General features: G+C 38.0%; 1 protein-coding gene and 1 non-coding gene across 9 annotated transcripts in view; one reads left to right on the top strand and one right to left on the bottom strand.

Annotated features, from left to right (window-relative positions):
- CEP128 (centrosomal protein 128) overlaps positions 1–16,165 on the bottom strand; it is a 456,691-nt gene that overhangs the window by 335,698 nt on the left and 104,828 nt on the right. For all 8 annotated transcript variants that reach the window (XM_069595215.1, XM_069595218.1, XM_069595214.1 and 5 more), the window contains 3 exons: positions 14,292–14,378; positions 11,137–11,211; positions 9,447–9,579 (listed from right to left, as the gene is read on the bottom strand). In XM_069595215.1, coding sequence (XP_069451316.1) covers positions 9,447–9,579; positions 11,137–11,211; positions 14,292–14,378 — 295 coding nt within the window. The remainder of the gene's footprint in view (positions 1–9,446; positions 9,580–11,136; positions 11,212–14,291; positions 14,379–16,165) is intronic.
- Positions 13,728–13,799, top strand: TRNAS-GGA (transfer RNA serine (anticodon GGA)). The gene has a single exon. It is a non-coding gene; the product is annotated as a tRNA-Ser (tRNA).

The raw sequence follows: 16,165 nt of genomic DNA on the forward strand, positions 1-16,165 counted from the left end.
CTGTATCTGTATAATTTCTGTAGAGTAAATGGTTATCATACAAAATCAGCCCAAAGGACAGAATGATTAACTCTATCTTAAAAAGAAACTGAGGTTGTAAGAATTGGTTTAAAAGTTAGTTCTGAAAAATAGATAAAAAATTTCACATAGCAAAGCAGATGAAGCTGGGTTGATATTTCAGGGGAAGGAAACAGCATAAAGCACTGAGCAACAATATTGGATTTCATGTTCGGGTAACTGCACACATCACGTTCTACATAGCTAACACTTGTGAGGAAGGCGAGTCGGTAGAGTCAGCAGTCATGCGATGCCAGGGAGCTTGGAAATCAGCCGACACACTAAGAGTTAGCAAACATTTTCTGTAAAAGGTCAGACAGTAAATACTGTAGCTATACAGTCTCTGTCGCAACTACTCATCTTTGATATTATATTACAAAAGTGACCTGGACAATGCATAAATGAATGGGAGTAGCTGTATTCCAATAAAGTTTCTTTATTCCAAAACAAGAAGCAGTCTGGATTTGGCTCATGGGCCATCCTTTGCCCACTCCTGCTAAATCAACCTGAAAATATGCATATTTTTATGTATAAATGTATTTATTTATTTGAAAAATACACATATCCATTCATCTTAAAAATAACTTTTATTTTATAAATTTATTAATATATACCCACGTGTTCCAAGTCACTTTAGTCATGTCTGACTCTTTGTGAACTCATGGACTATAGCCTGCCAGGCTCCTCTGTCCATGGGATTTTCCAGGCAAGAATAATGGACTGGGTTGCCATGCCCTCCTCCTGGGAATCTTCTCCAACCAGGGATCGAACCCACATCTTTTATGTCTCCTGCATTGGCAGGCAGGTTCTTTACCACTGAGCCACCTGGGAAGCCCATATAAATATGCATATGTGTGTGCAGCTCTCTCTCTATAGTACCCACCTATCCATATACAGACCTAGACACGTTTCATGGTATATATAATATTAGTACATACACACATATGTGCAAATTAATGTTAGTATATTATTATACAATTTATGAAGATTGTATATGTATATAAACATACACATATATGTATTTTATAAAACACATCTGGGTATTTGATGTGAAGACATATTTTGATATGTCTTACACATAAAACGGCAGTAGTAGTGTAGTGTTAGTTGCTCAGTCATGTCTGACTCTTTGAGACCCCATGGATTATAGCCCACCAGGCTCGTCTATCTATGGGACTCTCCAGGCAAGAATACTGGAGTGGCTTGCCATTCCCTTCTCCATAGGAGCTTCCTAACCCAGGGATCGAACCTGGATCTCCTGCATTACAGACAGATTCTTTACCATCTGAGCTACAGGGAGATTCCCACATAAAATACTAAAGTGTAGCTATATATAAAGGTATAACACATATATGCATACATAATGAAACATTTATAAAAATTAAAATACTTAAAACACAAAGTATACAACACAAATAGTGTTAGAGACACTCTCCTCCCAGAGGATTATCTCATATGCTCCATTTTAAAGAATTCTTGCTACAAACGTTGATGGGTCAGTAGAGGATAGCAAGCAGTTAAAGAGTTCAAGCCTGGAAAGAAAAAAGATTTGGTTTGCTACTTCCCACAAATGTGACTTTAAGCAAGGAATTCAGTTTTTTTTGTTTTTCAGCCTTTAAAAAAAAATCATTAAAATGGAAATAAGAAGAGTATCCTTCTCATAGAATATTTCTAAGAACTAAAAGACATAGTGTAAGATAAGTAGCATGATGCCCTGTAAGAACTCAATAAATTATGAGAGGTTTTAATCAAGAGAATAACATGACAGGCTTGTGTCTTAGAAGGGTCCCTTTTGTAGCAGGACAGAAGACAGATTACAGGCAAACTAGCATAAGATAAGTCAAGAGGGTAACAGAGATGAGATAACGCATGCCTAAACTGGGTTAGTGGGAATACCAAAGAAGCCACTTTAAGAGCTATCAGGATCTTCAAACAGACAGGATACAGAGACTAATTAGATGGAGGGGAGAAGTAAGTTCGGAAGTTCTTTGTATTTTAGGCTTATCTAGATAAAGAAACGTTCGACCAGTTAAGACAGGAAATTAAAAACAGGTGTGGAGGAAAGTATGAATTCAGTGGTAACCCTGTTCCTGAGCATGCTGCAACATCACAAAGACACCCAAGGAGCACCCCCATCTGGAGGGCTGGAGGTCAGGAGTGAGAAGAGCTCCCTTTGGGGATCACCCTTTCTAGGTGATAGCTAAAGCCTAAGATTAAATAACAACCCCAGGGGAGAAGCACCAAGTGAGAAAATCCATAAATAGGATTCTAGAACACAGCAACATTTAAAATGCAAACTGGAAACAAATGGAAAAGATTCAGATGGAAAGACTGAAAACAACTAAGACAGTCGAAGCAGGAAACAGCAGGAACAATCAGGTCAGTGGAAGAGCTTTAAGGGAGAGGAAACAAATGGGAAACAACTAAGGCAAGTAATTAAAAATTTATTTGAATCTGACAGAGGAGACCACTAGTAAACTAAGCAGTCAATTTTAGAAGCAGAACTGGAAGTCTTTTTGCAGTGGGTAGAGGAATAAAGAGCAGGCGGAAGATGACAAGTGCAATTTCTCACGTAGAATTTTTTTAAATAATGCAAGTATTCTATAAAGATGAAAACTCTAGAATTATTAAAAGAAGGTGAAGAAGTCCATTGCCACAACAACAAGAGAACTTTAAGATTTTCATTAAGCCTGGTAAGTAGCTTAAAAAAGGGAGATTCTTTGAATCCTCAAAGACACCAAAAATAACTAGATTTCATAAGACAACAAAACATATAACAAATGTACCACAGAATCTTTTTCCAAACGAAATGAGAATTCCTATGTACAACTTCATGAAAATGTGGAAATAATACTATATTTTACTTTTAAAAATAAATTGTAAAGTTGTTCAGTGGCTAAGTTGTGTCTGACTCTTTGCGACCCCATGGACTGTAGCACACAAGGCTTTCCAGTCCTTCACTGTCTCCCGAAGTTTGCTCAAACTTATGTTCATTGAGTCGGTGATGCCATCCAACCATCTCATCCTCTGTCATCCCCTTTTCCTCCTGCCTTCAATCTTTCATAGCATCAGGGTCTTTTTCAATGAGTGAGCTCTTCACATCAGGTGGCCAAAGTATTGGAACACAGCATCAGTCCTTCCAGTGAATACTCAGGGTTGAGTTCCTTTAGGATTGACTGGTTTGATGTGCTTGCTGTCCAAGGGACTCTCAAGCACCACAGTTTGAAAGCATCAATTCTTCAGCACTCAGACTACTTTATGGTCCAACTCTCACATCTGTACATGACTACTGGAAAAACCATACCTTTGCCTATACAGACCTTTGTCAACAAAGTGATGTCTCTGGTTTTTAATACACTAAGTTTGTCATAGCTTTTCTTCCAAGCTTCTAATGTCAAAATATGTTTAAATTACAATACCACATGAAACTCAACTGAACTTAATGGCATGCAAATATGTTAGGACAGGTATGTCAAAATCTGCCATTTTCTGGTAGATTCAGAAGATTTTCTGGTAATGTGGGAATCCTAACTTAGGCAACACATTGAGTTAAGTGTAGGGAATCTGGGGAATTTATAACATCAAACACTTTCTATGGTAATTTAGGCATTTGAGTAAAATGCCCCAATATTTAAATGATTTAGAGTAGAACAATCTTTAGTAGTCTGTTAGAAAATATTATAAAATTTCAATATCACCATTTCTGTTAAACACAAAACTTTAAAAAAGAAATACATCCAGAGTAATTCTACAACCAAAATCAACACATCCACTGAAAAAACATTCTAAAGATTTTCAAACACAATGCCTTTCTAATCAACATTTAAAAAGCCAGTCATATGGTTCATGACCACTTCTACAATCTGATTAATTTTTTCCCCCAATCTCCAGGTAACAAAACAAAGATAGAAGATTAATTTATACTGAAAATCAGATTAAGAGAAAGTGAAAAGCAGAGGAATTTCCAATTTAAGCACAAAAATATGCACATGAATACATTCACATGTATGTGTGTGTGCATGTGTGCATATATGTATGTGCATGTATTTAAAAAAAATTCCACAACTGGCTTGTTGGCTCTTTCTAAAAGGAAGACTCATGAGATAAGCAGGTCTGACAACTGAAATGGGTTTAAAAATCAAGCAGAGAAGACATTAAAACTGGATGCTAATATCAACAACAAGCAAGTGAAATTTGAAATTAAACACACAATGCTATGTACATTAGCATCCCCCCAAATTAAATGCATGCATGCCAGTCACTCAATGAGGTCCACCTCTTTGCTACCTCATGAACTGCAGCCCACCAGGCTCCTCTGCCAATGGAATTTTCCAGGTAAGAATACTGTAGTGGGTTACCATTTCCTATTCCAGGGGATCTACCTGAGCCAGGAATCAACCCATGTCTCCAGAGTCTCCTGCATGAACAGGCAGATTCCTTACCACTGAGCCACCTGAGAAGCCTGAAAATCAAATACTTAAGTATAAATCTAACAAAATCTATATGATGGAAACTACCAAATTCTGATGAAAGAAATCAAGGATGAACAAAATAAATATAGAGATAATCCATGTTCATGGACAGGAAGACTCAATATTGTCTAAATGTCAGTATTTCTCAACTTCAGCAAGAGATTCAGTGAAGGCAATCAAAATCCCAACAAGTTATTTTGTGTATATTGACAACCTGATTCTAAAGTTACAAAGAGTGGCAAAGAATCCCAAATAGCAAGAGAAACACTGAAAAAGAAGGAAAGAGCTGGAGGACTGACACTATCCAACAAAACAGATTGGTACTGGCCAAAAAAAAAAAAAAAACACACACGTACACACCTGGGACAGAACCAAGAGCCCAGAAGTAGACCCACATAAAATAGTCTACTGATCTTCAACAAAGAACAAAAGCAATACAATGGGGAAAAGATAGTCTTTTTAAACAAAGGACACTAGAACTGAAGACTCACATGCAAAAAAAAAACAACTGAATCTAGACACAGAACTTAAATCTTCCACAAAAATTAATTCAAAATGGATCACAGATTTAATTTAAAATGACAAACAACTAATCTCAAAAATAGACACAACTGAAGCGACTATAGCAGCATACAAGCGACTCCTGTAGATCAATTCCAGAAAAATAAATGACCCAATCAAAAAATGGACTAAGGAACTAAATAGACATTTCTCCAAAAAGACATACAGAGGGCTAACAAACACATGAAAACATGCTCAACATCACTCATTATCAGAGAAATGCAAATCAAAACCACAATGAGGTACCATTTCACGCCAGTCAGAATGGCTGCGATCCAAAAGTCTACAAGCAATAAATGCTGGAGAGGGTGTGGAGAAAAGGGAACCTTATGACCCAGCAGTCCCACTGCAGGAGATACACACTGAGGAAACCGGAATAGAAACAGACACGTGTACCCCAATGTTCATCACAGCACTGTTTATAATAGCCAGGACATGGAAGCAACCTAGATGTCCATCAGCAAATGAATGGATCAGAAAGCTGTGGTACATATACACAATGGAGTATTACTCAGCCATTAAAAAGAATACATTTGAATCAGTTCTAATGAGGTGGATGAACTGAAGCCGATTATACACAGTGAAGTAAGCCAGAAAGAAAAACACCAATACAGTATACTAACACATATATATGGAATTTAGACAGATGGTAATAAGAACCCTATATGCGAGACAGTAAAAGAGACACAGATGTATAGAACAGTCTTTTGGACTCTGTGGGAGAGGGAGAGGTGAGACGATTTGGGAGAATGGCATTGAAACATGTATAATATCATATAAGAAATGAACCGCCAGTCTAGGATCGATGCAGGATACAGGATGCTTGGGGCTGGTGCACTGGGATGACCTAGAGATATGATATAGGTAGGGAGGTGGGACAGGGGTTCAGGATTGGGAACACGTGTACACCCGTGGCGAATTCATGTTGATGTATGGCAAAACCAATACAGAATACTAAAGTAAAATGAGGTTAAAAAAATGAATTTTTAAAAAATGCAAAATTGTAAAACTCTTAGAAGGTAAGAGAATGATTTGCAGTTTGGCAATGACTTTTAGATATAACACTCAACTCACAATCCATGAAAGAAAGAATGAACAAGCTGGACTTAATCAAAATTAAATTTCAGCTCCGCAAAAGATAACCTTAAAGAGAATGAAAAGACAAACCATACACTGTAAGATATTATTTGCAAAGACATACTGATAAAGCCTTGATGTACTCCTTTTCCTATTTGAAACCAGACTGTTGTTCCATGTCCAGTTCTAACTGTTGCTTCCTGACCTGCATACAGATTTCTCAAGAGGCAGGTCAGGTGGTCTGGTATTCCCATCTCTTTCAGAATTTTCCACAGTTTATTGTGATCCACACAGTCAAAGGCTTTGGCATAGTCAATAAAGCAGAAATAGATGTTTTTCTGGAACTCTTTTGCTTTTTCCATGATCCAGCGGATGTTGGCAATTTGATCTCTGGTTCCTCTGCCTTTTCTAAAACGAGCTTGAACATCAGGAAGTGCACGGTTCACGTATTGATGAAGCGTGGAAAATTTTAAGCATTACTTTACCAGCATATGAGATGAGTGCAATTGTGCAGTACTTTGAGCATTCTTTGGCATTGCCTTTCTTTGGGATTGGAATGAGTACTGACCTTTTCCAGTCCTCTGGCCACTGCTGAGTTTCCAAATTTGCTGGCATATTGAGTGTAGCACTTTCACAGCAACATCTTTCAGGATTTGAAAGAGCTCAATTGGAATTCCATCACCTCCACTAGCTTTGTTCATAGTGATGCTTTCTAAGACCCACTTGACTTCACATTCCAGGATGTCTGGCTCTAGATGAGTGATCACACCATCATGATTATCTGGGTCATGAAGATCTTTTTTGTATAGTTCTTCTGTGTATTCTTGCCACCTCTTCTTAATATCTTCTGCTTCTGCTAGGTCTATGCCATTTCTGTCCTTTATTGAGCCCATCTATTCATGAAATGTTCCCTTGGTATCTCTAATTTTCTTGAAGAGATCTCTAGTCTTTCACATTCTGTTGTTTTCCTCTATTTCTTTGCAGTGATCACTGAAGAAGGCTTTCTTATCTCTTCTTGCTATTCTTTGGAACTCTGCATTCAGTGCTTATATCTTTCCTTTTCTCCTTTGCTTTTCGCCTCTCTTCCTTTCACAGCTATTTGTAAGGCCTCCCCAGAGAGCCATTTTACTGCAGATGGTGACTGCAGCCATGAAATTAAAAGACGCTTACTCCTTGGAAGAAAAGTTATGACCAAACTAGAGAGCATATTCAAAAGCAGAGACATTACTTTGCCGACTAAGGTCCGTCTAGTCAAGGCTATGGTTTTTCCAGTGGTCACGTATGGATGTGAGAGTTGGACTGTAAAGAAGGCTGAGCGCCGAAGAACTGATGCTTTTGAACTGTGGTGTTGGAAAAGACTCTTGAGAGTCCCTTGGACTGCAAGGAGATCCAACCAGTCCATTCTGAAGGAGATCACCCTGGGATTTCTTCGGAAGGAATGATGCTAAAGCTGAATTTCCAGTACTCTGGCCACCTCATTCGAAGAGTTGACTCATTGAAAAAGACTCTGATGCTGGGAGGGATTGGGGGCAGGAGGAGAAGGGGATGACAGAGGATGAGATGGCTGGATGGCATCACGGACTCGATGGACATGAGTCTGAGTGAACTCCGGGAGTTGGTGATGGACAGGGAGGCCTGGCGTGCTGGGATTCGTGGGGTCGCAAAGAGTCGGACACGACTGAGTGACTGAACTGAACTGGACTGTTAAAGGACTGCTATCCAAAATACACAAATGATTCAACAATAAAAGGAAAACAAGCTAAGAAATGGGCCAAAGACTTTAATGAATATCTCAGCAGAAAAGATATATATATATATACATATATATATATGTATATATAGTAAATAAGCATATGAATAAATGCTCCACACCATGTTATCAGGAAAACGCAAATTAAAACAAAATGCCACTACAAACCTATCTGGATGGCTAAAATACAGAACTCTGACAATTCTCAATGTTCAGAAGGAAGCAGAACAGGAAATCTTGTCACTGCTGGTAGAAGGCAAAACGATACAGCTACTTTGAAAGAGAGTTTGAAGATTCTTACAAACCTAACCACTCTTGTCATATGACTGAGCAATCACACTCTCTGATATTTATCCGAAAGAGATGAAACCTTGCTAATTCACTTCAATTCAGTCGTGTCCAACTCTGTGCGACTCCAGAGACAGCAGCCCATCAGGCTCCCCTGTCCCTGGGATTGTCCAGGCAAGGACACTGGAGTGGGTTGCCATTTCCTTCTCCAATGCATGAAAGCGAAAAGTGAAAGTGAAGTCGCTCAGTCGTGTCCAACTCTTAGCCACCCCACAGACTGCAGCCCACCACGCTCCTCCATCCATGGGATTTTCCAGGCAAGAGTACTGGAGTGGGGTGCCATTGCCTTCTCCAGATGAAACCTTAAGTCTACACAAAAATCTGCACACAGATGTTTAGTTTACAGCAGTTTTATTTATGATGGCCAAAACGTGGAAGAAACCAAGACAGGCTTCTGTACATGAGTGGATACATAAATTGTAGTACATCCAAACAATGAAATATTATGTAGTGCTTTAAAAAAAAAAAGTTTTTTTTTTCTTTTGAAGAACTTCCAAGCCATGAAAAGACATGGAGGAAACTTAAAGGGATATTACTAAATAAAAGGCCAATCAGAAAAGGCTACATACTGCATGATTCCCACTACTGATATATTAGATTCTGGAAAAGGCAAAACTAAGAAAATGATAAAAAGATTAGTGTTTGTCAGAGGTTAGGGGGAGAGAGGGATGAATAGTGAAACACAGAATTTTAAGGGCAGTGAAACTATGCTATGATATGATCATGATGGATACATGTCATTGCATGTTTGTCTAATCCTACAGAAGACACAATACCAACAGTGGACCCTAAGGTAAACTCTGGGCTTTAGACAACAATGAAGTGTCAATATCCAACTCATTAGTTATAACAAGTGCACCACTGGGGTCAGGGATGTTGACAGTTGGGGAAGCTGTGATATGAAGAAGGAGGCATATATGGGAAATCTCTGTACCATATGCTCAATACTGCTATAAAATTCTGTCTGTTTTTAAAAACTGCATGCTAAACTATGATTAATTTGGAAAACCTTGTAGTAGATCAAGAAATATGGTGAAAAGAACATAAGAAAAGCTATTTTGAAAATGAAAATTATTTAAGAAAATCAAAAACAACAGAAATTAATACAATATTGTAAAGCAACTATACTCTAATAAAAGTTTTTTAAAAAGGCCCCAGACATTTACAAATCAGAATTATACCTCTCCTAAACCTCCAGTCATCTCCCTGTTCATCCTGAAGACTTGACTGTTGCCTGGAAATCTGAGATACTTGATGATGTAAACCCTTTGGATCTCCTTCTGCTTTCATAAGCTGCGTACGGAGTTCTTCTACCTAAATACATATAATCAAAGGTGAAACTTTCATTAGTCTTAAAAGCAGAAAAACAATAATTGAACTTATAAATTATTACAAAGTATTTCCCTAGGGGAAGAAATCACTTCCAGCAGATTACTGTAAGCACAAGCTGAAGCCAAGTTAACCTCACTATGACAAGCACAGTAGAGCAGTCTCTCGCTTCACTTCTTTACTCCTATTCCTTTCACGATGAAGGCATTTTCCCCTTCTTTGTGTCTATGACAAATAATTTCATCACATTTTACAAAATCCCTATTTTCACCTCAATCCACTCTACTATTAACCCAAATCACCTCCCGTTAAGTACTGTATGTTTTTACACTTTTCACTTATTTTCTTTCATGTGAATGTAGTCTATTGGTTGGTAAAGTCAAGAGAAATGATCACAATTTAAAACATTTTGATATCAAAGTACTGCTCAAAATAAATAAGCACTAAAGGCTGTTTGAAAAAAGTATAAACTCCTTGAGGTCAGGTACCCTTTTATTCATCTTCATGTATCTGGAGTCTAGCAGGCAAGTCCCCAATGACCATTAAACAAGTTAGTGGTGCCAGAACATCTCAGCTAAAGTCACAATGGCAACCTAAACACAGAAATCTCTTATTTCAAAAGATTAGAAGTTATAAGACAGAATTCTAGAACCAGAAGAATCAGAAGGAATTAAATATAGATATAACCTTCCAAAAAGTCAAGTCTAAACTCTGCCAACATTAATTCCATCATACCACTGGCTGTAGAACAAAGCCATTACATGTTTTTAAGGATTTTGTAAAACAGGTGCTATGTTGCATTTTCAGGATTAATCGTCAAATAAAGTACTCCTGAACATCTATAATGTCTGACATCTTTGCCTACCTAGCATATTATGTAGTGAGTTATGGAACCCAAACCTCAAAAGAGAGGCAAGTACAACTGCAATTTACATTAAACACAAGCAGAAAGACAGTTAGAAATCCAATGCCCTTTCCCAATGTATGTAAGATAGCTATTTCAAGCTGCTGAACTTTAAATATCAGAAGCACCAAACAACTATTATGGACTAATGGGCTACAAAATGTTATGTTTTAAAATTAAGCCTTATCTCTGGTTGAAAGGAAGCAGGTAGCATCTCGAAAATGAGAATATTAGACAATGACACAGTCAAGGGAACTTGAGCTGCAAAGGCCTGTCTTACATGTTTCACTTCCTCTTTCACTCTCCAATGCCTCCTCTAACAAAATAAAGCTCCCGGGAAAACTGCATCTTACCCATCCAGTCTCACTTCTACACTTTTACATTCTGTGCTAAGAATTGGAGAGGCAATCAGCAAGATACACTGTCACAGGAGGAACTTGGACGGGCGCTTTGTGCTGGGTTTCTCTGAATCTTCCTGAAAGGATTTCATCTTTTGCTTATGTGTGCTAACACACATTTGTTAGGAAAAAAATTTCCTAGATCTGAGTTTTTTTATCCTTTCACGAAGACATTTAATAGGGAAAGAGACTCAATCCTGATTTAATGTAAAAGCAGATTATCATAGCTTGCATACTTACTTGATGCAAAAGAGTTTCTCTGCTGCCTTCTGACTGATTCAGTAACCTTCGAGATAGCTCCAATTCCTGTTGAAGCTAGAGTTTCATCAAAGGATAAGGAAAAATGTCCAATGGGGCAGAAGAAAACTAAATTATTGCAGGCATAGTTTAAGAGGAGAAAAGTTAAAAGATTTTCAGACTTTTACAGCTAACATCTTGAGATAAACACAAATCAATGCTCCCATTAAAATAATGGTAATTAAATAACTAAAACTGAACCAGACCAGAGTGCAGGAGGTCAGCGCTCTAGTCAGTTTCATCTCAATTATGACCCTTTTAAATCTTTTTTCCTTAAAGGCCTCCTTTCTGTTATCTCTAAAATAGGGGTTTTATATAAGACAATCTCTGAGCTCCCTTCAGTTTTAAACCATTTTAATGCAAAATTCTAAAGTGATTTTTTCTTTAAATTACTACATGTACTATCATATGAACTAAACTGGAATAAAAATTTCAGAGACCCAATGACTCAAGGTATATTTCATCCAGTTGGTAACTACTTTATATTCTTATTAGTCTTATACTCCTAATATTTCCAATATTCATAACATTCCAAAAATTTTGAAGTATCTCAATTCAGAATAAGACATTTTAAATTTCCCTAATAATACTGACATTAAATAATACCCACAGAAAATGTGCCAGTTAGGTGACTAAATATGCTACAAAGTCACTGTGCCTAGCTTATTTTCAAGTTGAAAAATATAAAAGGATGAGAAGGGGAGAAAAATATGCCACCCCAAAGTACACCTCTTTGGCTCAAGTATTATTGTGAGCTGACGGTAAGCAAAGACAAGCAGACTCAGGAAAAGCTTTTCATCTTCCCCTTAACTGCATAAAAAAATTTAGAAAGCGGGTCTGTACCAGGAAGAGAGCTATTACTAAAGATACTCTCTGTATCTGAAAGATACCTGCGTGGCAGGGCAAACATCTGTTAACCATAACCCATCCTTCTCACTTCCTGTGAACTGCCTTCCTTCCCTCTGAAGTCCCAGGCCCCTATTCCTTTCCTTAGCTCAGGATGGAAGATAAGCTTCAATTGCCTCACTGCCTTTGTACCTCTTATGTTTGTGGGGCTCCCATACAAACAAAATCAAATGCTTTTTCTCCTATTAATCTACTTGATATCAATTTAATTATTAGACCAGCCAAAGAACCTAAAAGGTCTGTAAAGGAAAAATCACTTTTCCTCCCCTTTCAGATGGAAAAAAATGTTTGCTAAAAATCCAGAGCTTACATATGCTGGACATGCTTGCAATTTGTAAGGGTGAGGTCATTTTGTGAAATCACAAGTTTGTATTAAGATGTTATTAAGCGCTTCGATTTTAATAGTTACACTAAATTAGCACTTCATTTGAACAAACTACTATCTATACATTAGTCCTTCAGAAATTGTGCGTGTGGTCGGTGTGGCTACTAAGGAGAAGCACGGGGGAGCACTGCGGTGACAGAACACTTCTGTGCTTTGACTGTGGCGGCAGTAAGATAAGCATGCACACACACAGACTCACTCGACACACAATAAAACTGGTGAAATCTGCATAAGCTGGATGCATTGCAAGTGTCAGTTCACTGGTTTTGATACTGGATGGCAATAAAACAAAATGTTACCATTGAGAATAACTGGATAAAGGGCACAGGGCACATTTTATTTTGCAACCTCTACGGACCTATTATTATTTCAAAACAATTTTCTAATCCAATTATATACGCTTTTTAAATACCATACATGCAGCTCAGAAAATAAACATCATGTATTTTTTTAAGTAGAGCTGGCCCTTGAACAACATAGGTTCAAATCGCAGAAGTCCATTTACACACGGATTTTTTTTTTTTTAACTGTAAACACCACAGTATTACAGGATCCCCAGTGGGTTGAATTCACAGGTGTGGAAGTGCAGCTAGAGAGAAACTGCAAATACAGAGAGCCAACTACATGTTATACTCGGATTTTAGACTTCACAGAGGGTCACGGTTCCTAAGCCCGCACTGGTCAAAGGTCAACTCTAAGCCAGCTATAAAGTACCTGTGGAGGCAGAGAATCCACACAAAATATTACCTGACCAGTTCTCTTGTTTCCATGGCTAAATAAAAAGGGAAGAAATCACCCTGAAGTCAAAGTAGTTTGAAAATCTACCAGGGCCTACCCTGGTCATATTTCCTGGGTAATGGCAGCAGTCTCTGCTCCCAAAGGGCAAGCGTGATGGCCCAACACATCTTGCTCACCACCATGAAGGCAACAGAGACGCATCATGGAACTCTACGGAATTTGGTGAAATAAAGGAGGCAAAGGCAAACGGAAAAGACAATGTGGGATAAAGAACATCACATGGGGGGCAAATTTTCACTTTATCATTTATTACTCTGGGCTCAGCCTGAAACCTACTTATTTGCAAATTGAACAGAGTTGTCTGGCCTCTGAATCACCTTCCAGTTCTAAAGAGCTAGGCTCTGCAGGTTCACAGACATGAATATATAGCAAAGGTTCTTAGTATTTAATAAGAACAGAGGATTTTTCAGAACGAGGCTGCTTATTTTTATCTTCTGTAATGGCTTCCCTCATGGCTGAGAGGTTAAAGCATCTGCCTGGAATGCAGGAGACCCAGGTTCGATCCCTGGGTTGGGAAGATCCCCTGGAGAAAGAAATGGCACCCCACTCCAGTATTCTTGCCTGGAGAATCCCATGGAGGGAGGAGCCTGGTAGGCCACAGTCCATGGGGTCACAAAGAGTCGGACACAACTGAGCAACTTCACTTTCACTTTCACTTTTCAATGAAAATGAACAGATGCAAAATACTCAGCCTTTAAACAACAGGTCTTTCCTAACCCTGCAGCAAAGTCAAGCTCTTTAAATGTTCTCCAACAAGGAATGGTCAAGTTTAACCCTCATCTGAAAAAGCAAAGTGGCCAGAAGACAAGGTAGCAAACTACCTGTGCATGTTTCCAAGAGCAAGTAGCAGAGAGTGGCAGAGCCCTGAAGCCAAGTGATTTCACATCAAATCATACAGGCCTCACTGCACTAATAAGCAAATGACCTCAGGACACTTTTCAAGGCATTCAATGAATGTCAGTGGCCCCAAACATTAGTACTCTTTGAAAGATAATTTTCAGAACCTTACTTTACTCTTCTCACTTTCTGTTTGTCTTAGCTTATTTTTCATTTCTCCTTCATTCTCCTCTGTTTTAGCTTCTTGTTTCTTCAGTGCCTAGAAAGACAGAATGGGAAAATAAACACTATTAATATTCTAAAAGGATTTATTAAGAAGAAGCTGAGGCAGATGATTATGAATTGCCCAAAATTATGAATTACAACCTGCTCAGTCACTCAAGTCCTAAGATCACTTCGCTGGGGATCAAATATAAACAACTTTCCAATCTACCTAATCAAGTTCCACTTAATTTCATTTTTTCCCATCTTTGGGAATTTTATAACACATTCAGAGAACTTAGACAACTAACAGTTTTCTTGGAAACAAATTTTACGGCCTGCAGAAATAACAGTACTTCCCTGGTGGCTCAGACGGTAAAGCGTCTGTCTACAATGCGGGAGATCCCTGGGTCGGGAAGATCCCCTGGGAAAGGAAATGGCAATCCACTCCAGTACTATTGCCTGGAAAATCCCATAGACAGAGGAGCCTGGTAGACTACAGTCCAGGGGGTCACAGAGAGTCGGACACGACTAAGCGACTTCACAAGTTATATTATCTGTTCAACTATTCTGATATGATACCAAAAACCAGTTGACTACCTTTTCAAATTCTGGGGGAAAAAAAAAATCAATCTAGAAAGATACTGGTTGCATCATTATTGCATATATGACATTTTATCACAACATATAACTGGCTCTGCAAACCTTACTTCACATACAGCAAAAAAAAGTATTCTTTTTTTTCTCTCTTTAATAAATATTTTTTCCTTTTAACTTTTTTCCTTTTGATTTTTTTTCCCATTTTTCTCTCTTTAATAAAACGAAGAAAAGGAACTTTAAGAAAATCCAAACATCAAAACTTAACCACAAAAGTGTTTGTTTTGGTTTGTATCTATGTTAAAACAAAATTAAACTTGAGAAAAAAGTTTATACTAACAGCAATCTTTCATCTAAAAAACAATTCATTTGTTTAAAAAAGTTTTTGACACTTTGAGCATTTAGACTTAAAAAGGTACATGTGTGGAGACCATAAAAACTGAGAAAAGCCAAATTTCCAGATCTCTTTTCCAACAAGTTCTATGATGCTCAAAAGAAAAATTATTTTTAGGCAAACAGCAAAACATGTTAAAACTGTTGTTTTGACACAAATATAATCAATCACATTTCAATTTCATTTACTCATATATCCAACCAATATCTCCAAAGCATATATACATGTGTGTACAGAATAACCATGGACCCCTACCCATGAGATCACTGCTGCCTCTGCACAGCTCCTACTCTCACTAATAGAAACAATTAAAGCAAAAGGCAGAGCTGCTGGTTAGTTACTAAGTTGTGTCTGACTCTTTTGCAACCCCATTGACTGTAGCCTGCCAGGCTCCTCTGACCATGAGATTTTCTAAGCAAGAATACTGGAATGGATTGCCATTTCCTTCTCCAGGGGATCTTCCCAACCCAGGGACTGAACCCAAGTCTCCTGCACTGGCAGGTGGAATTTTTACCACTGAGCCACCAGGGAAACCCAAAAACGCAGAGTAATTTTGGCTTGAGTATAAATAATATAATAATACTTTGAGAGTGCTGTGTCCAGGCATTCTTCTTCTTACATAAAGTAAATATTAATATATTCTACATACTAAATATTTACATTAAATTTTTATGAAAATTCCATGAGTTATCATTAAGGCCATTTTATTAAGAGGGAAGCTGGAGTTACAAAGAATTGAATACTTTGCTCAAGGTCATTCATCTAGTTCATGACAGAGTTCAAGTAGATTCGGGCTATCTGCCTGTTAACCCTGAATGGTATTGCCTCTCCATGTTGAAATAACAGTATTAAGC

This window comes from Ovis canadensis, chromosome 7, assembly GCF_042477335.2.
Source record: "Ovis canadensis isolate MfBH-ARS-UI-01 breed Bighorn chromosome 7, ARS-UI_OviCan_v2, whole genome shotgun sequence".
Taxonomy (NCBI): Eukaryota; Metazoa; Chordata; class Mammalia; order Artiodactyla; family Bovidae; genus Ovis; species Ovis canadensis.